Source organism: Puma concolor, chromosome C1 (assembly GCF_028749965.1).
Source record: "Puma concolor isolate L17-30 chromosome C1, mPumCon1.1.hap2, whole genome shotgun sequence".
Taxonomy (NCBI): domain Eukaryota; kingdom Metazoa; phylum Chordata; class Mammalia; order Carnivora; family Felidae; genus Puma; species Puma concolor.
Genome location: NC_141674.1, coordinates 199,890,663 through 199,912,514, shown reverse-complemented (window position 1 = coordinate 199,912,514; position 21,852 = coordinate 199,890,663). Strand labels below are relative to the sequence as shown.

The window sequence follows — 21,852 nt, the reverse complement described above, 5'->3', positions numbered from 1 at the left end:
CACTTTGAGAGTGTCTACTTTCCTTCCAGCTGTTTTTATTTGAGTGAGGCTGTCTTTGAGCACAGATCCTCCCCTAAATCTTTCATGGGAACCCAAGAACCAAGAACACCTACAAGATGCATCTACACAACACAGACTCCCCTACGGGTAACAGTATCACTGAAGTCAAAGTCTGAGAGTAGTAAGAGATTAGAGAGGCACACAGAAAATGAATAATGAAAGGCACAGATTTTTGTTTGTTTGTAGCTATTTTATTCACATCTATATTCCTCATGCCTAGAAATAACACAGAATATTGTGTTTTTGCACATTTGTTAACTCAGTAAACTTAGAATTTTCTAATAACCAAATTTTCACATATTCTCCAATCCTGCTTTTTTCAATATATCTGGCTTACTTCCTTTTCAATGACTGTCATGTCTTATCACTCATCAACTAAATTCAGATTATCTCTTTTTTCATGACTTTGACCTACTCTGCAAATATGCCATGTATTTTAATTTTACCACTTTCTAAATTTTAATTATTTATTTATTTTTTTCATTTTAGGGAGAGAAAGAGAGCACATAAGAGGGAGACAGGGACGGGGGGGGGGAGAGAGAGAGAGAGAGAGAGAGAGAGAGAGAGAGACAGAGAGAATATGTTAAGCAGGCTCCATGCTCCGTGCTGAGCCTATCACAGGCCTTGATCCCAGGATCCTGGGATCATGACCTGAGCTGAAATCAAGAATTGGTGCTCCAGCTGACTGAGCCACCCAGGTGTTCCTAACCATTTTCACTAGAAGTTGTAGGGAAATCTTTTGCTCTTACCTTTATTCTATTTTTACTGTATAGTTACCAGTTTCTGCCATTTCTTTCTTTAAAATACCTTTGGGTTCCGCTCCTTCCTGCCCACTGATGTTACTAACAGAATGCTCAGATTAGCTATCTGATACTTTCTGACTGGTCAATTATCCCCATTCTCACACTCCTAAACTTGTTTATAATGTCTGGCTATGTTATTCTTCCTGAGACTAAAGTTATATTATTTCTACTCATAACAAGCAGTAATAGTTATTTGGCTTAGCCAGAAACTGCACTATATCTATTCCTACTCCTCTGCTTCTCTATCCCAGTATGTGGACGTTTAATGGGTCTGAGAAGGAAGGAGCTAAACCAATGGCATCTGATTTATATTTCTTCCAGTTACCAAGAGCCACACCCAGGGAAAGAAAACAAGTAACCTGGGTTATCCTTCTTGTAAACATGCTGATAAATCACTTCCTGGTAAAGAAAAGACAGACATTTACTTGCAAGACAATTCTTATCTATACAATTTTCTCACTAGAATGTCCCTGGTTTGGTTTGTTTACAATAGGCAAACCTAGAATCTGTGGGGTTTGAAGCACAGCATCCTGGAAAATGTCACATAAGCCCTATAACAACCTAGCTGTAAAACACAGATGTTTCATAACCTAAAAATCCCTCTACATGAAGTGATTTACAATCCTTTCTAGAAACTTCATCTATTACTCTGGGCTGGAATGCATGTCTGAGCAAAAAATAAAAACCTGGAAAGTCATGTATCATGTCCTAGGCCTTCTTTTTTTTTTTCTTTTCTTTTTCTTTTCCTTTTTCTTTTCTTTCTTTTCCTTATCGTTTTTTTTTTTTTTTTTTTTTTTTTTTTTTTTTTTTTTTTTGTCTATGTTTCTTAATTGCTTATATCCTTGAGACTGTTGGTAAAATTTGACATTAGGACAACTGATTTTATAAATCAGATTTGACAATCTTGCCTTTTGTACAAGTTCAGAGCACAACAATAACACCCATCTTTCCCTCAGATTTCAGAAAGATAGAAGATTTTGATAGAAAACGTAGCCTGGATTACAGAGCATGACTTCCATACACAAACACAATGGCTCCCTAATCCCTTACTCTGGATTTTCTATTTAATCTCACTGAATGACTAAACTGGACAGTCACAGGCCAACCCTTATGATGAGAGAGCAATTCAGAAAGCTTATCTGATAATAAAAAAGAAAGGAAGTTGGGGTGCCTGGGTAACTCAGTCGATTAAGTTTTCTGACTCGATTTTGGCTCAGGTCATGATTTCATGGTTTATGGGTTCAAGCCCTGTGTCAGGCTCTGAGCTGACGGTGGGGAGCCTGCTTGGGATTCTCTCTCACCCTCTCTCTCTCTCTCTGCCCCTCCTGCATACTCTCTCGCTCTCTAAATAAATAAATAAATAAATAAATAAATAAATAAAGGAACTCAAATTACCAATCAGATAATTCACTCTTCAGCCCTGGATGAAGAGAAAGTGAGGGATGCAGGAAAAGATAAAGAATGTTCCTCTTTTCAAAATCTTTCCAAATGGATGACTCCTTCCCCAAAAAGTCAGCTGTGCTAGCTAATTTAAATGCTCCCACTCCCAGTTCAATACATGAGGAAAAGCTTACATAAGGCAGATAAGTTCAGAAAATTTAGTTCAAATTTGAGGTTAGTTTTGTTGCTGAGTCTGTTTTTTTTCTTTCTTTTTTTTTTTTTTTTTTTGTTAGTACATTTATACTGTACAGTCATTGGTCCTATGCCTGGATTTCTATGTTCTCAACCCCAGGCTTTTGCTTGAGTCCTTAGTTTTTGTTCCCTTACCTCATTATAATGACCTTTACTCTGTGGCCTGAACTCTGGGCACCTAATTCTCCCTTATTATAGCTCTGAAATGTCCACATAGAGGCTAGTTCACCTGCATAGATGACACATGACACTGACCTGACAATCTGAGTCACTCTGCGTGTTACTCATATAGTTATTGCAATATTGTCATGTATTTTTTACTTTCTCAGTCTTTTGATGTCCATTGGCTCCCTTGTCCAACCACATCCTAATTCTGATCTTGTAAGCTGCACTTTCTTATTGCTATCTTCAGCAGCAGGTAGTAATTCTGTTTCAAATGCTAGGTGCTAAAGGCTGCCACGGTGTTTTGGCCCATGCTCTGTCCACAGTCTTATTTCCTACTAGTTCTTAACATATGTGGTCTGTGTACACCCTTCTGTTTCCTGCCCTGAATAGCTAGGACTCAAATTTTAGAAATGAAGAATTGTGGAGTAGTTGGGAAGACAATTTTTATAAATCTCTCATGAGATAATGTGGTCCAATAAATGTACACTCAGTTGCTCAAACTAGGACCAACTTTAAATTCAGGTTTTCTGATTCTTCGTCCCATGCTCATCCAAAAAGAGAAGGGACGCTATTTTCCAAGTTGTTGTTTTTTATTTATGTCTTCCATCCACCTGTACCTTATCCCTCAAATATGAGCTCAATTCTCACTCATCACTTGCATAATTACTCCCCACATTCTCCCATTTTTAAAAATTCTTACTTTGTATGTAGTTATTTTCACAGAATTTAAACTATAATTAGTCTCTAATCACTTTTGAATGATCTTTTTTTTCCCTCTTTGAGGGCAGAGAACATTTCCTATACTATGGTAATTTCCATTTCAGTTACTGAAATGTCAGCTACATTTAGAAAGAAAGAAATTACTTTTTATAAATAATGTGTTTTACATTTTATTATATAATTTCTTATATTAAATAATCCTATATTAAAGGATTAAAGGATTGCAATATGATTGTAAGTCGGTCACATATTTAAATGCATAAACACTTTATTAAAAGCTTCTAGTGGTTCTTTCATTCTCTTTACTTCTAAGTAAATTCGTGATTCTCATGTAAGATAAACTAAGGAGTCATTAACATAAATGAATACATTATACCCTGATAATCTTACCACTTCAACATGATGCTAATGAGCAATCTTGAAATTACTAAGTGATTGGCATACTAGGGTTCACTACTTGACTTGTACTTTTCCATGCTAAGTAAAAAATACATAGTTGGTAAGCCTCAGTGCTGACTAATGAAAACTATGAGTAAGTCAGGACATTCATAACCTGCAATGAACGGTTATTACCAAGATTCATTATTTAAAGAAGGAAAATGGTATTATATAATTAAGTATTTTAACCAATCGGGTCAATGAAAGTACAAATTTGTCAATTACACCTATAATTCAAATTATATCACCTCTTAATAGCCAACACTAAATATGAAATATAAGCACTTAAGTTTTCTTCTTGGTTGACTGGCAAAATATACTGCTAACATTGGAGTTATACCAGTAACAATAGGTAACTTACTAAGGACTTACTTGGGTCAGGCACTAGGTTAGATACTTTACATATTTCTTAACCCCATCTAACATCTCTGTGAGGTAAATATTCTCTTTTAAAAATGGAAACTAAGACCTTCAGAAGTTAGGTGATTCCATAGTGCACATCTTGCCTATTGAACACAGACATCAGTTTGTTACTCTGAATTGTTGTATCTGTGTCTCTCACATTGTTTTCTCACATTTTAGAGGTAACATCACTTACTTCCTAGAATTATTATGGGGGTTATTAGTAGATAATGGATGTTAAGATGTCTGATATAATGAAAGCACTAAAGCAAAATATTTAGGATACTCCTGGCCTTCCCTTTGTCTTATTTACCTTTACAGCTCAACGTATGGTCGCCAGAGGACTACCTGGAAACTTAGAGAAACAGAATTCAAGGACTCCACAGTGTTGAATTTGTATGTTATGAAGATTGTCTGGTTAGTTGCTATGCTTACTAAAGTTCAAAAAATGTTGCTTTATATAGTAGAAGTATGTGGAGAATGGGTAGAATGGAATAGATCTCTCTATGGCCTTACAAAATCAAACAATTATTTTTATTTATCTGTTTTAGTAAATAATACTTTTAATATTTAAACTCTAAGTATATCAATGAATTCTACCAGGGAAGAAAAATAAAACACAAACTATGAACCAAAAGATGTATAGCAAAGAAAAGGAAAACTTCAAAGGCTAGAATGTGAAAGCACTGGAATTCAGGGATATATGACTGCATTTCTCTTTTTCCACTGAGATCAAAGAATTTATATTCAGTAGTCAACACATCTCAATCCTGGTTGTGTTTACCACTGCAGGTCCTATAGATTGTGAACAGAATTTTTAGAACTATATTGATGACAAAGTAGTGACGAGACAATCCGAGGATCTATAAGGTTCAGCAAAAATGTGATTTAAATTGTATAGAGTTAATCTGGAAGGTAATTAGGAATGATAGATTTAAGAAAAGAATTTAAATTGCCCTCACAAGAATTACTACCAAAAGATAAGCTGATTTACCTTAAAAGGCAGTTGGCAAATGATTATAAATAATGCCAAAACAATAGCAATTTAAGACATCAACTTTCTGGTTAAGGAAGATTCTTGTTTTCCATCTTGGCTAAAGAAAACATCCTTGTTTACCTTTTTCACCTCCATAATTTTTCCTTGAATCCAAATTTGGGATTTGCTTCCAGATTCAAGCACTTTTCCACTTATAATTGTGAGATTTGTTTATAGGCTGCACTTCTGTATATTATTCACTGACACCTCCAAATTACTTTGTATATTAGCTAATTAATGCTTCAATCCATGATACGATGGATTTGTATATCAATCTATAAATTACTTATTTCTATCACTGTTTTGATGTTTGGAACAGTGTTTCTGAAACAACTTAGATATTTTATTAGATTTTAACTCTTCACATAATTAGAAAACTCAAAGGTTTTTTTTTTTTTAATTTATTTACTTTGAGAGAGAGAGAGAAAGAGAGAGAGAGCATTCACATGCACAGAGGGGCAGAAATAGAGGGAGAGAGAGAACCCAGGCAGACTCCACACCGTCAGCACAAAGCCCAATGTGGGGCTCCAACCCACAAACCGTGAGGTCATGACCTGAGCCGAAATCAAAGAGTCAGATGTCTAACCAACAGAGCCACCCAGGCATCCCAGAAAAATCAAAGTTTTAACAATAAGTATGTCTCAAAATGTCATACATTTGAGATAAAGATGAACTAAAATTAAAATCATCGATTTCACTTCAGCAGACTTACTGCGTGTTTAAACATGAAGGAAAGAGAACCAAATTAGAGAACATGTATGGAACACAGAAAATAAAATGTCAAAAAGTCCCAGAATGTGACACCCTTGTGTCACAGAGGCCTTAAATAGATAGATGTGGGAAATTGTAACCCTTGGTATGTTTTCTTCACTGCCTACTTGACACAATATTGCACATTGTAGTTAGTTGTCAATTATTTTCCCACTTGCCTGATCATGTATGTGGTGGGTGATATCCTAGTATCCTCTGCACTTGTATCATGCCAAAATAGTAGCTTTATCAGTAGACAACAAATCTAAAGGATCTCCCCTATTTACATAAGAGCTATTTATATAAGAGCAATGAACTATCTTGATGAGACACCGGCTTCCTCTGAGAACAACCATGTGTTTTTAGTGATGTGCAGAAATTACTCCAAAGACCTATATCAGTAATATTAGGCAGATGAGGGGCGCCTGGGTGGCGCAGTTGGTTAAGCGTCCGACTTCAGCCAGGTCACGATCTCGCAGTCGGTGAGTTCGAGCCCCGCGTCAGGCTCTGGGCTGATGGCTCAGAGCCTGGAGCCTGTTTCCGATTCTGTGTCTCCCTCTCTCTCTGCCCCTCCCCCGTTCATGCTCTGTCTCTCTCTGTCCCAAAAATAAATAAACGTTGGAAAAAAAAATATTAGGCAGATGAAAATAAAAGGTCTAGTAAAAGATGGGTAACATTAACTTCTGTGCACAAGCGACTGTGCTAATCTCTTTAATAGGAATCCTTTCACATAATCCCTTGATACACCATGAGGAAGGTACTGGCGCTGCATAGACAAGGCAGGGAAAGTCCAGAGGGTTTATATCACTCGCCCTAGGACATGCACAAAGGTGATACAACCCAAGCCATTCCCGCTTCAGAAAACTTTCTTAGCCATTTATGGTGCTAAGTGTTTGTCATGAATTATCTAATGTAATCCTTACTCTAACTTTATGATGTGTTCTTTCAGTTTCACACAAAATCAATGACACACATAACTCTTTCTCATCTCCACATCCAATCAGTCCTTAAGTATCTATTCTGTCTCATACTTATATCTTGACTCTCTCCTCTTCTACCATCTCCATTACCTAGTTCAGGCACTTACCAGTCTACAACAGTCTTTCTAACCTACCTATTTTCCTCCACTCTGGTACACTTCTAAACCAAAATACACAGCAGTCAGAGTGATCACATCAAAAAGCATGTTCCATCACAGGAAAAAATTATTTTGGAACCCTTCAATAGCTTCTTTTTTTTTTTCTTTAAATTTTTTTTTTTTCAACGTTTATCTTTGGGACAGAGAGAGACAGAGCATGAACGGGGGAGGGGCAGAGAGAGAGGGAGACACAGAATCGGAAACAGGCTCCAGGCTCTGAGCCATCAGCCCAGAGCCCGACGCGGGGCTCGAACTCACAGACCGCGAGATCGTGACCTGGCTGAAGTCGGACGCTTAACCGACTGCGCCACCCAGGCGCCCCTCCCTTCAATAGCTTCTAACAGCTGAAGAAGAAATAAACAATCTGTTCATTGAATAAGGAATTAAAGCTATAGAAACCATTTTATTATTGTTTCTCTCAATATATTCAAACCTGCTTAGGGGAGAAGCACAGTTCCCTAAGTCAGGTGCTTGATGAAAATCAGAGCAGATCCATGACATTTATCTTTACTTTTTAGCATATAAAGTAATGGTTAGGATCATGTATAGTACTCTGGAGCCTAGACTATCCGGCTTTAACTCCCAAACTGCGTGTGTCACTTACAAATTATACAATGTTGGGCAAGTCATTTAACTGTGCCTCAGTTTTATTCTCTATAAAAGGCAGAATATTACTTATTCCTACATCCTGGGGCTCTTGTGAGGATTAAAAGAGCTAGTAGAGGTAAAAGCTCTTAGAACCATTTTGGCATATAATAGGGGACACATACATGTATTAGTTCTCACTCTAGGGAGTGGGAAATTTCAGGTAACTTCAAAATCAAAGACACTGCTTGATTTAGAAATTATAAATTCCCTACACTATATGATTAATTTATGCTTCCAAGTTTGTTCAACTGTAAAATCTTTCACTGCCCTCCCCTATTACTTGTTAGCTGCTATTTCTATCTGTCCTCTAGCGTCAAAGAGGAAGAAGATAGGAAAGATAAGAAGAGCATGAAAGTTCTTACCTGACTGGAATTATTGTAAGATGGCTTGGCAATGTTTTAACCTAACAGATTTTTAAAGCTTTCTTCCCTCTTCTGGATGCTTTTCTTGGTAGACTCCAGGAGAGAAAGATGAATACATTGAGAATATTCCCCTGCACCCCCCGAGGTGTAAGAAATAGATTTCCTTCTAGTTTTTGACCCCACTCAAACCCTGGCTTTCTGTCTTTCCACCCAAGGTGTCACCCTCTTGGAGACACCTCACCTCTACAGTCAGTATCTTAGGCAGGATTTATTATGAAGCCAAGATCACTTCCTCTTCACAACTATTCATGGAATAGTTGCTAATAGAACAGCTCAGGTATCCAGAAGCAAAGCTTTCTGTCCTCCTATAATATCCTATAATTCCTATATATTAAGTTTGTGATACTTTGTTGTCATTGTTTTTTGTAACTGGTTACTAGAGTGAACGAGGCTGCAGAAAGTGCAAGAATAACACAACTCTATACTTTTTTCACAGTTTCCCTGTGGCAGATGACCTTTTAATCAAATTTCATTGCTTTTCAAGGTCCTTCATGGTTTTAAAATATTTAAAATACCATGTTTAGTCGAGTCTTGTCTAATATAAAAACCATGGTATACCATCCACTTTAAATCTTCTCTTTTTCAGTTTGGCTTGAAATGGCCAAGACAGGAAGTTTTGTCACAGTTGTCACATGTCATTGACACCCTGTAGTGACTGTTCCAAAATCTGTTTGTTTCTTTTTTTTCTTTGGGGTATGTGAAATTTCTTCCAAGAGTCCCTCTCTAGTGACCTCCATTTGTTATTTTATTTATTTACGTATGTATGTATGCATGTATGTATGTATGTATGTATGTATTTATTTTGAGAGAGAGAAAGAGAGAGGGTGAGCGAGCACACATGCAGGTGGGGTTGAGCCAGAGAGCAAGAGAGAAAGAGAGAGAACCCCAAGCAGGTTCCAACCTGTCAGCACAGAGCCTGACACCGGTCTCAAACTCACGAACTGTGAGATCATGATCTGAGCCTAAATCAAGCCAGATGCTTAACCAACAGAGTCTACCCAGGTACACCCTCCATTTGTTATTTTTAAGACTGTGACTCCCCCACATATAGGCAACTGATAATGTCTGTTAGTATTATGCTTTCAACTTCTTTTTGCTGTGGTCACTATGTGCCTTCAGAAGGTCATCTTAGACAAAACTCTTTTCAAAACTTCGCATGTTACCTCCCTTATGTGGCATCCACATCCAATCTATAAGAACTATGGCCCCTCCCTTGCCATAAGAAGAGTCCCTTCATGCGTAGAGCACTATCTCCTTGCCTTGTCATCAGGTAAGCAGGGCAGCTAGCTATTCTCTTGCCTCGAGACAATTTTATTTTTATTTTTTTAAGTAAATCATGAACTAGCTTTGATATTCCTCCACTTCAAGAGGACTCAAATTCTCAGTATGATTTTGTTGGAGACATCCTCATGTGATATAGGAAGAGAGAAGGGAGTCTTCCTCTTAACCTAGAGGGAAAGGAGGGCAAATGTCACAGGACTCTGACTTTTGTCAAAAATATCCTCTCTTCCAAATCTCCAAATGTATTCTCAGCCCTTTTTTATTATTTTATTTTATTTTTCTCTGGTCATATATTTTTCTCTGGATTTATATATTCTCTGGTCAACTTTTACAATTCTGGCATAGATAATTCAGCACCTCGGTTTAGAATGTAAGGACTACTGTTTGCAGTCATGGAGCTGCTAAGCATTTTAGAGTTGCAATATTAGTGGAAGTCTCTTCTTAACACTCTTTCGCCATCACCCATGATATTTTCAAAAGGGTTGGAATAATATCTGTCTCACTGATACATTGCTTTCCTGGCCCTTAGCTCAGTATCAGAGCACAAAATATTTAATAAATAAATAATAAACTGGTTGAAATGCATTAAATTTTGAGGCCATTATTCATAGTTTTATAAATAGACTGACACATACCTATGGCTATTATATGAATGTATGTGTGTGTGTACCTATGTATATATATTACACATAAATACTCATATATGGCTACAGTGTTACACTATTCTAGGAGATATATTGTGGTCTACTCACATTGTGGCCTATATAAATAAAGTTATAGTCTTGAGAATGTTATTTACATAGATAATAGTGAGAATAGTATGTCCTGGGATTGTAAAAACCCTTGGGCCTACTATCTGTATGTATAAATATGCATTCTGCTGGCATCTGGATATATTTCATATATTTAATTTATCACACTTGTTGAGTATCTATATATCAGACATGATATTATATAATACAGATGCTATTAGAAGTGTACAGAGATATGTAAACAAGTGATTACAAGTATAGGAAAAATGTATATAAACAGAAAAATAATTAGAATAAAATATATTTAAATGCCAATAATTTTTTTTTGTTAGAGTAACTGGAAATGAGTTTTTACTTTTATGTTTACTTCTAAATATTACTTTATATATGCATACATGGATTTTATACTGAAAACTAACCAGTCTAAATGATCTAAGATACTGATACTTTAAGTTTTCAGATCAAGCCAACACATATTTACCACCTGATATTTAAAGATAATTTTAGCCAAAGTAATTTATCCAAAAATCACCTTCTAATACCTAAGAGAAAAATCCATCAGCTTGAAAATTGGATGGCAGGCAATAAGTTGGAAGACTGGGCCATGCTAATTTAGTTGTTTATGATCCTGTGCCACCAAGGAAACATCAATAGCTAAAATTATTGACTGAAATTAAAGCTGAAGATTTATTAAAGTAGTAGTCTTTTATAAGGAATATCTAGAATAATTAGCATATCACAAACACACTGAACTATTTCTGGTCACTTCCACAGTTGTTTTTCCTTTTAATTTTTGTTTCATTACAATTTTAAATATCACCAGAATGGATTGCTGCTAAAAATAAGCTATTTATTTATCTTCTGTTTGTCTAGCATGTAATGAGGAAACAGTATGGTCATTAGTTAATGATATAAAAACTTACTAAATGATTAAATTCAATCACATTGTATAAGGATGAGAGGAAAGAAAATTGACCACATCGTCAACATCTTCTGTTGCTTCAATACTAGTCTCAGCACTTAATATGAACTCTTAACACAAATGGTATAGATTTCTTGAGTTTTGAGCTTATTGATCACTGAAGTTTTTCCATGAAACTAAAAGCACCTCAGAGAAAAACTATTGAATCTTAGACCTTAGGAGAACACCCATTTCACTAGAGTCTATTAAGAGAATTATGTCATACTTAGTTACAACTAGTTGCAATAGCAATTTGTCAGTGTCCTGAAAATAACATATGAACACAACACATCCATATAATGTGATTCACATCCCAAAGTACATTTTCTAACATTGAACTATAATGTATATGACAAATGTTACATTATTAATCAATATATAGATACATATTCACAGTCTTATACTAGAGACCTAAGAGATCTTGGGTTTAGATATAATAAACTAGGCAAAAATTATGAAATAATTGCTTACAAATTAAATATAATTCTATAATTTTCTTTAATATTTATGTTATCGCCTATAACTTTTAAATTTTTGCACAGTAACTTTCACACTGGTACTTTCAATAACAAAATAATATACACAAAATATGGTAAATTTAATTTTCAAAATAAAATGCATTCTTTGAGTTAAAAATTTGCATTTAGGCTATGGTTAAACTAACTAGTATATTATGAGAAATGCAGTTAAAAATGATAAAATCAAATATACTTTGTCAGCCTTTGAAAACAATGCATGTTACTATTCTCTGACTCTTTAGAGGAAGCTGGAGGATGAAAATTGATAACTTTTCTTTATTGGTTAATAAAATTCAGTCTTTTTACTTGAAAAGTCAGAGAGTTAGGTCCATAATGTAAGTTTTTGACCGTATTTATTTTTCCTCCTAGCATCTTGATTTCTTTGTAATATTCATTAAGTTGGCAAGAGTAAAATGAACCCTTGTTTAATCAACTGAAACTTTTATCATGGATATATTACACATAGTCTAAAACTTTGATGAGCTGAGTTATAACTCAAAATATTGGATTTTTTTCTTTTTTTAAAATTTCATAACAAATTTTTGAATTTGCAATAATATGTCCAAATACCCCAAAACTGGAAGCAAATGGTCTGTCCATTCTATAAACAGACTTTATATAAGTATCATTGATAGAAAGGAGCCTCACACTTTCCTTTTCAATTGTATCTGCAACATCCATGTCTCAAACATCAAATGATCAAAGAATATTTTTTTTAAAATTCAGGTTGTGTTATGTGTAAATGATGTCAATATATTAAAGGGTCACAGATTACCATGAACTGGTTATCAAATAATGTACTAATTTTTGCTCTATGTAAATGCTACACTGGTAAAAATCCAAGGTAATTGTTCCAGTGTGGGGAACATTTATAAAAGTGTCTGTCACATATGTCCATCTATAGGGCAAAGGATAAATGTAAGCTCCCAAGGCATTATTACCAGAAACATCAGTACAAGGAAGACAAGTAATGAGCCAGGTCTTGCTCAGTCAGCTGGTGTTTACAGATGTCACATCAATCTACATGAAGAACTTACCCAGAGACCCCAATCAGTAAGATGGGACGTGAACTGTCCCCTTCCCTGTTTTCCCTCATTTATCTGTCAGTTAACATTTCAGGAGAAATGGACAATGCAACCTTTTAAAATATTAAAAACTTTCACTGAAACTTTACTACTTAAATACTCTTCTTAAGTGCTACTATTTCTGTAAGTGCTATGTTGATTAGAGTATTTTACCATAAATAGTGATTTGATTACATTTAGTGACATGCTTAGTGACATATTTAATGAAAACATTTCAAATTCACAGAAATATCTTTCAGTGATCTTTGTTTTGTACAGTTAATTAATGACACTATTTTACTAAATGATGTTTTGTTCATCCTTAAAACTAGAATATCAAAAATATAATATTTACAAATATGGAAAATTTGACTGAGTCTATATTAACCACAACTTTGTAATTTCACAGCTCTGAAAGAAAAAAAATATTTTAATTTGGTAGAAAAACTTAATTGGCTTTCATTGGTTCTCAGATGTCAAACTACTGATCTATAACTTAGAACAATAAAACCACTTTCATTAGTTTTCATTGGTCATTGGAAGAAAAAAATAGGATGTGTATCTTTGGAATCAACAAATTACCAGTCTTCTCAGAAAACCAAAACCTACTCTTGATACATTACATTAGATTTTTCTTTTCTGTCTTTAATGTTTATAAAGATAAGTTAAACAACAATAATTATCAGTGAGTTTACCCATTAGATTATGTCCATTTTCTTACAAAATGAGAAGAATGTCACTTACTGAGAGCCAAGATATTCTTACATTCATTTGTATATAACTTTTCATTCATTCAACAAATATTTCTACATTTCAGGCATGGGATGGGCAATGAAGCAGAATGATGAACAAAATATGCAAAGCCCCTTCCCTCTAGATCTCATAGGTTACTAGTATATATAGTAGGAAAAAGTAATCATAAAATATAATTGTGATAGGGATTATAATTTAAGAAAGGCAAGATATTACAGAGGTACAGAACCAAGTCACCCATCAATGAATGGGAAGTCAAGGAGAAACTTTCAGAAAAGAGTGATATCTAATGACATTAAAAATGAGTAGGAGTGAATCAATTAACAGAATGGGAATATGAGAACTGAGATAAGAATGGGAATTGTGTGGTACATTAGAATTGAATAAAGGTATTTTTTTATTTTTTTTAATGGCTTGAACATAATCCAGGGAGTAACAGAATGAAGATATAAGAAATGGTCATAGGATGAAAGGTTTTGTAAGCAATGTCCTAGAGTTTGGACTTTATCCCAAACTAAAGGAAAGCCAACTATGATAGCCAGGTTCCAAGATGGTACCCAATCATCTTTGTCTTCTATTACTACCACCCTTTTGAAATGCCCATTCACAATTAATCAATGCTGGCCTATACAAACAATAGAAACGGTGGAAATGACAAAGTAAGTTCTGAAATTAGGTCATAAAAATCAGTGAAGAAATCTTACTTTTTTAAATCACTCACTGTGGGGTAAACTAGTCACCGTATTGTGAGGACACTCAAGCTGCCCCCTGTGGAGAGAAACCAGCTTGTGATCAGCAACTCAAAAGCCAAGTACATGAGACTTCTTAGGAGTGGATACCGCAGCCTCAGTCAGGCTTTCATCTAACTGCAGCTTCAGTCAAGTCACCACAACCTCAGAGAGTTCTCAGGCCAGAACCATCCAGCCAAACCACTTCTGAATTCTGGAACCACAGAAATGAAGAACAGGAAGTGATTTGTTGTTGTTGTTGTTTTAAAACAACAAAGTTTTGTTGTTGTTGCTGCTGCTTGTTGTTGTTGTTGTTTTCGATTTTATTTTTTGAGTAATCTCTACACGCAACCTACTCAAACTCACCACCCCAAGATCAAGGGTTGCATGCTCTACCAACTGAGCTGGCCAGACACCCCATAAACAACAAAAGTTTGATGTGACTCCTTACATAACATTAGTTAATGAATTAACCTACTAAAGTATTTTTTTATTAGGTGAGATAATGAGATATTTAAACATGGAATGTCATGATCAGATTTTCATTTCAGAAAAATCTCTTTGGCTACATTGTGTAGAAAGCCCACAGAAAAGCAAAATGAGAGGTAAGTAGACTATTTTGGTATTTCAGGCAAGAAATTTTATCCTAAACTAGGATAAATATTTAATAACATTGCATTTGCCTTCACTGCTACATTTATATTTACTGATTTTTTTTAAATAAAATCTGGATTCTTTCTGGACAATTTTTAGAATGATAACAAATGAAAATGTCAAATCAATTATTGTTTAGCTTTCTTGTTTAATTCAACACTCAAGAAACATCGTGGAGTTCTAAAAGTACAAGTAAGTGAGTACAAGTTTTACTCACTCAACCATTATTGGTCGAAGTTTTGCCAAGTGAAAATAGACTCTGACACTTTTCTGCCTCCTGAAGTTGATGTCAGCTATTTAGCAGACTGACAAAGAGCCCCCAAAGTGCTAACGCCTACTGACCCTGTCACCTCAGCTCTGCAATGACTTTGGAAATCTCTGCTATGGTAGTGCACAATAACCACACTCAGCAGCAATTTCCAAAATGATACACTTTGCTTTGCCAGGTCTGTAGCAGATGCAACACAATTTGCCAAAGCACAAGAGAGTAAAGTGGAGCCTGTTTCTTTACTTTCCCTACAATTATCTGCATTATTTGAAATATCGATTCAACTCACTACTCTCTATGGCAAATTATTTTCTCTGATTGCCAACATTTTGGAATTTGCATATATCCTAGATTTTTTTTAAAGGAGAGTTGGCTTTATTGGGAGCTTGCTTAATGCGTTTCACTAAATTACCAAACATCTCCACTATGCTTGACCTCTTTCTTCATACTTAAGTGACAGTTCTAAGATGTTACAAGTTCTCTTTTTGAAAACTAGATATAAATATGTTTATTATGTAAAGGGAGTTTAAAAGTAAATTGGAAAGCTAGAGGAACATAAAGTGGGAAGTTAAATGGCCTTTATTCAGTTTTTTGCTGAAAAAAAATGCTTTCTTTTTTTTTTAATGTTTATTTATTTTTGAGACAGAGAGAGACAGAGCATGAACGGGGGAGGGGCAGAGAGAGAGGGAGACACAGAATCGGAAACAGGCTCCAGGCTCTGAGCCATCAGCCCAGAGCCCAACGCGGGGCTCGAACTCACGGACCGTGAGATCGCGACCTGAGCTGAAGTCGGACGCTCAACCGACTGCGCCACCCAGGCGCCCAAAAAAATGCTTTCTTAAGAATGCCATAAACACACAAAGCTTAAAGTTATTCCAAACCTCTTCGACCACATTCATGCAATTACACCTACACTGCTCCTTCGCTCCCTTCCTCCTAACTTTCTGCCCTCATTCTCTTAATAGATACCATACAATTGAAAAAAATCTTCAGTATTTACCACATCCAACGAGTAAACGGAAGTCCAGATGGATTAAACGTCCAGACTAATGTGACACAATTTAGTGTAAAGGTTAAGTCAAAATTTGAGTTTCCTAAATTTTGTTTCAATTTTTTTTTCCAATTCCTGTTGCTGGTACAAGAGTTCTTGCTGCCCTCATCTTTAGTCTGAAAAATTCCACCATTTCCTTACCTACATTCATGGCCACATTCAATTCATTGACCATACTACAGATAGAGTCCCCTTTTTATTTTTATTTATTTATTTTTTTTTTAACGTTTATTTATTTTTGGGACAGAGAGAGACAGAGCATGAACGGGGAAGGGGCAGAGAGAGAGAGGGAGACACAGAATCGGAAACAGGCTCCAGGCTCTGAGCCATCAGCCCAGAGCCCGACGCGGGGCTCGAACTCACAGACCGCGAGATCGTGACCTGGCTGAAGTGGGACGCCCAACCGACTGCGCCACCCAGGCGCCCCTAGAGTCCCCTTTTTAACATATAAAACTGAATGTCAGTCCCACCTCAATACTCTTCAATAACTCAGTGCCCTCAAAATAAAGTCAAAATTCACTGAATTGGCTTTTTTTAAACTGCCCTTTTTTTTTTCAAATTATAGTCAAATAATTTTTTCCACTTGGAAAATAAATAAATCATAATGTTAAATACTTATAGAATGCCTACTCCAACAAATGGTGAGCTTAAATCCATGGCTGGCATGTTGCTAAGTTCTTCACAAAGTTCATTGAGAAAGAGTAGAGCTGTGTGGTTAAAGTAATGGGCCGTGATGTCACTGTCTAGACTTCAGTCCCAGCTCAACCTATTACTAGCTGTGTGTTACTAATCCTCTCTTTGCCCTGGTAGACTCACCTGCTAAGGGAGTAAAAGAAAGTAGTAAAACCTGACAAAAAGTGAGCACTTAAGGAGCAGTAGCTCTTAATTCTTCCTGCAACTCTATGGAAAAGTTACTTTTATTATCTCCACTTTACACTTGAGAAAATTATCAAGGAGAAATTTCATTTTAAAATCTTGACAGAACCAAGGATATATACTTAGATATATCGTTGTATGACTGATACAAGTTAGCGTTTTGTGTTAAGGCATGACTATCCTGCTCATGGTAAAGCTGCCCAGTGAATAAACACAGACAGAGGAGACAGGCACTTAGAGAATAGCCATTGGAAGAAGAAGAGGGGAGGGCATTCTTTTTGGATTAGTTTGTTTGTTTGTTTGTTTATATCTAAGGAGGCATTCTCATAAGATAGGTAAATGTTGTGCAAGCTAGTTCCTCTGAGAAGCAGATGCCAAGCCAAAGTGAGGAGTACAAATTATCTTGGAAAGTAGTATCTGTGAAGAAACAGGAGAAAGCAGGATTGGGCAGGAGGAACTGCCAGACAGCAGTGCAGATCTGACAGAGTCTCTGCCAGCCCAACTGGGAGCCTCAGAACAGAGATCAGCCAGTAGAGAAGTCCCCTGTTGAAAAGAAATGGCTAAGTCCTTGCACCATATTCTGGCTTAGTCACTTACTGAGGCTACTCTGCGGAGAGGATGGCTCCAGCGCAGGCTGAGGTGGACCTGGAGGTGTTAACAGCTGGTCCTCACAACTGGGCAACGAGTCCTGCTCAGGTCATGATTTCACGGTTCTTGAGTTCCGGCTCCACATGGGGCAGTCTGCTGTCAGCACAGAGCCTGCTTCGGATGCTCTATCCCCGTCTCTCTCTGCCCCTCCCCTGCTCATGGTCTCTCTCTTAAAAGTAAATAATTAAAAAAAAAGGGGGGGGGGGTAAGTAGCAGCACTAAAGAACAGGATAGTGAAGATCCTAATAACCTGAACAAACTTGTATCAGCAAAGCCAGTCTAGGTTGTGCTTCAGTAACAAACGACTCCAACATACCAGTGACATAACTCAAAGGTTTCTTTCTCACTCATCATACATGTCCATTGCTGGTTACCTGCAGCTTTGTCATGTCATCTCCTTTAGGACACAATATGTCCCCTCATGACAGGAGAGGGAAAAATACAGAATGGCTAAGCATGTGTCAACTCTTAAAGCTTCTGCCAGAAAGTAACATCCTTCACTTCTGTTCGCATTTCATTGACCAAAACACACCATATGGGTACATCTGAGTTCAATTTTGTGGATAGGTATAATCTTCCTACAGAGAAGGGCAGGACAATATTGTGAATAATAACACAGTCAATGACAAAACCCAGGGAGGAGCCCACCTTAGTGAAAATGGGTGCCAGCACTACTTACTGTCAGACTTTATCTCCCATGAGGGAATTATTTTATTTAGGTCTGATTTTAATCTTCTTGATTCATATCAACTAAGGAAACAGGTATTTCCAAAGAACAGTCAAAAGAAAATCCATTTTGAGATTTTAATTTTGTAAAATTGCTCTCCCTTATAATCCAGTAAGTGGTGACATGTTGAAATCTCTAGATTATGGTATATGATGAAGTATCATTATATGATTGATTAAAAATTTTTGAAAGTTAAAAGGACAAAACAAATGTAGACTTATTGTTATACATTGTCATTAGTATCAACTCCCCTTTCTTCTGAATCCAGATGGTTTCTTAGATTCCATGTCCCTACAGATTCTAATCCTCTCTACATATAGATCATCTTTTAAAAGATGCAGAGGAGGGCACCTTTTGGGATGAGCACTGGGTGTTGTATGGAAACCAATTTGACAATAAATTTCATATATAAAAAAAAAAAATAAATAAATAAATAAAGTTAAAAAAAAAAAAATAAAAAAAAAAAAAATAAAAGATGCAGAAAGAAAAGCAATTTTAGAAATATCCAAGGAATCCTCAATAAAAGTAAATGGAAAATTTTTAAAATCTGTAAAAGGAGAGAAAAGGGGCTTCATGTAGATACCTGAATTGTTATCAACAGACAACACTCAGTTTCGTTTTAGACAATCTTTTTTTTTTTCACTTGGTACATGATGCATTAAAAATGAAAAAGAATGAAAATTGTTTCTACAAAGTGAAAGAGCCACAGAGAAATAAATGGAATGTCTAAAATATAAGCTTCATAGCATGATTATCCTTTCATTAAGATGTAAGCAATGTTCTAGGAAATGTTGTGGTCCTAATTACAATATGATGGAATACACATTTGTCTCGGAAATAACACACTCAAGAAGTATGTAATATTCATTGCAACAGCCAAAACTTAAAAAAAGACACAAATATAGTGTGTTATATTTCAACATCTCATAAATAATACCTAAATAGTTCAGGCTAGATATTTCAAAAGAGGATGAGATGCTTTGAAAATGAGCTAACCTTATTTGTAAATTTCATTCATATGTATTTTAGTGAGGAAATACATATATTTCTACGGAAATAATTTACTTAATAGTTATAGACTAAAAGAGTGAATTATTTATTTCTAATTTTTAATAGTCAAAAACTGTATAAGCTCTAAAGCAGCAAATCATTGGATAAGTTGATATTTGCTCTCTTGTGGCACTATGCAGACACAGAGATATAGATATTGATAATATATTGCATTATACACGTATATACATTTAATCACTGAATTGCATGTGACAATGTATTGCTTCAAAGGGAACTGTAACTATTACAGACAATTATGTTAGAATCATAGCCTAATATTGACTCAGATACCTAGAGAGAAGTTTTCTAGCAACTCAAATCATCTCAAATGCCACCATATTTATTGAGAAAACACACAGATTTGAGTGTCAAATTAGATTCACACAAATCATAAATTTACCTAGTAACAACCTTTACTAATGATTTCAAGGATACATGTAATCAAACAGCATAGGCAAAGCAGAGAAATATGCACAATGACTAACACAACTTCCCAGGCCTTTCTTACCATTCAGGACACACTGGCCCATATTAAAAAATGAAGCTTCTAAGAGATTTGTATGGTCATTTGACTTACCCAAAAGGGAGGTATTTTAGCATGAAACATCTCCGTTTTATATTAGGAGTGTGCCATAGTATACATGGCATCTCCAGGGGGCCGTGCCACATAAATTCATAGATTCTAGGTTTGTTTCCCATAAGCATCCTACACATTTTGCTATGGCAGTCCATTGATAATGACTTTCCCAATAGCAGATACCATTAGTGTTTGCTGGTGGACCATCACTAACATATTTTAAGAAAATTTCATTGCCAGGCTGTCCTCAGTTAAGGGAAGCCTGCAGGCCTGCTCTTGATCATTCCTTTTCCAATTTTATTATAAATAATAATGATAAATATCAACTGTGAAAACTAAGAGCAGAACCTGGCAATGAGGAAGATGTCTTAAAGAGTGGTCTAAACTGTTGAGATCTGCAAATTCACTGATGAAGGAAAAAAGAGGAGGAGAGTGACAGCAACAACACTCTCTGGAAAATAAGGGTGTGGTAGTGACAAGAAAAGTGACGGAGAGGCAAGGAGGACTGAGGGTGGCAGTGGTGGGCTGTGAACATCCGAAGTGGAAGAGATGAGCAACTACCACACAACAGTACTACAAAACACAAGTGCCATGGTAGTAGTTACCAGCAGAGGCATTACTTAGAGAAGAGAAGGAGAAAACTAGCAGTACTGATAATTGCTGACATTGATTAATCCCCTACCATGTGCCAGGTACCATGCCTTATACTTGGTGTGCATTACTTCATGTGATAATCACTGTTTAGAGGAGTTTTACTATTTTACAGCCTAAGATGGCAAATCATTTGCCCAAGCTATTGCCGATCAGAAAGGACCAAAGTCAGACTCAAATTCAGTTCAGCTCTGAATTGAATCATCACAATCTAGTGAATGTGCTGTGCAGTGGGACAACCAAGGCTGTCACTCCAACTCAGGGCATCTCAGTGTGACAGTAAGGTGTAAAGGAACAGAGTATATTTGACCAGCGGAGTACTCTGAATGTTAGATAGAAAATGTGGAGTGATCAGTATATAGATTGTAATGAAAGTTCTGGAAGAAACTAAGATTACTCAAAGAGAGTGCAGAATAAGAAGAAAATAGAGCTGTGCTAAGGACACTAGGGTAAAAAATTTAGAAGCGTAGCCCATGAAAAAGAATAAAGAATAAACAAAAAGGGAAAAAAGGTAACTAAAAAAAAAAGGTGGTATTGTAGAACCCAAGAAAAGAGAATATCTATCACCAGAATGGGGAAGTCAATTGATGAACCAAAAGGTGAGACAAATCCAAGTGAACAGGGTACACTGGAATTATCAAGAAAAGCATGTTGCTGAAAACTGAGAGCAATTTATTAGAGTAAAAAGTTGAAGACTGTTAGCAGAAGATTCAGGAACAAATGAAAGTTGGGGAAGAGAAGATAAAAATAAAAACCTTTAGTTGTAAAAAGGACTCTATCAAACAGATTGGTAGCTAAAACTGAGCATGTGAAGCTAAAAAATTGTTTGTTATCATTTATTGTTATTTTTTAAAGACTTATAAATGTGTTTTTTACATACTAATAGGAAATAACCTGGTATAAGGGAGACAGTAAAGATACAAAGGAAGACTAATTAATTAACTAATTAATGGAGTGTATTAGTTTCTTTTTTTTAGTGGGGATTATATTATATTATATTATATTATATTATATTATATTATATTATAACCCAATTTGCAGGGATTCAGATATTCCTAGGCTTCATGAACTAATTTGGA

At 35.8% G+C, this 21,852-nt stretch overlaps 2 protein-coding genes across 3 annotated transcripts in view; one reads left to right on the top strand and one right to left on the bottom strand.

Moving 5' to 3' along the window:
• SPAG16 (sperm associated antigen 16) overlaps positions 1-21,852 on the bottom strand; it is a 1,014,588-nt gene that overhangs the window by 638,176 nt on the left and 354,560 nt on the right. The window lies entirely within an intron of this gene.
• The window catches only part of LOC112848374 (dnaJ homolog subfamily A member 1-like), a 90,134-nt gene continuing 89,626 nt past the window's right edge, over positions 21,345-21,852 (top strand). Inside the window, 1 exon segment of the mRNA XM_086720224.1 lies at positions 21,345-21,372. Within this exon segment, the coding sequence (XP_086576350.1) occupies positions 21,345-21,372 (28 nt within the window).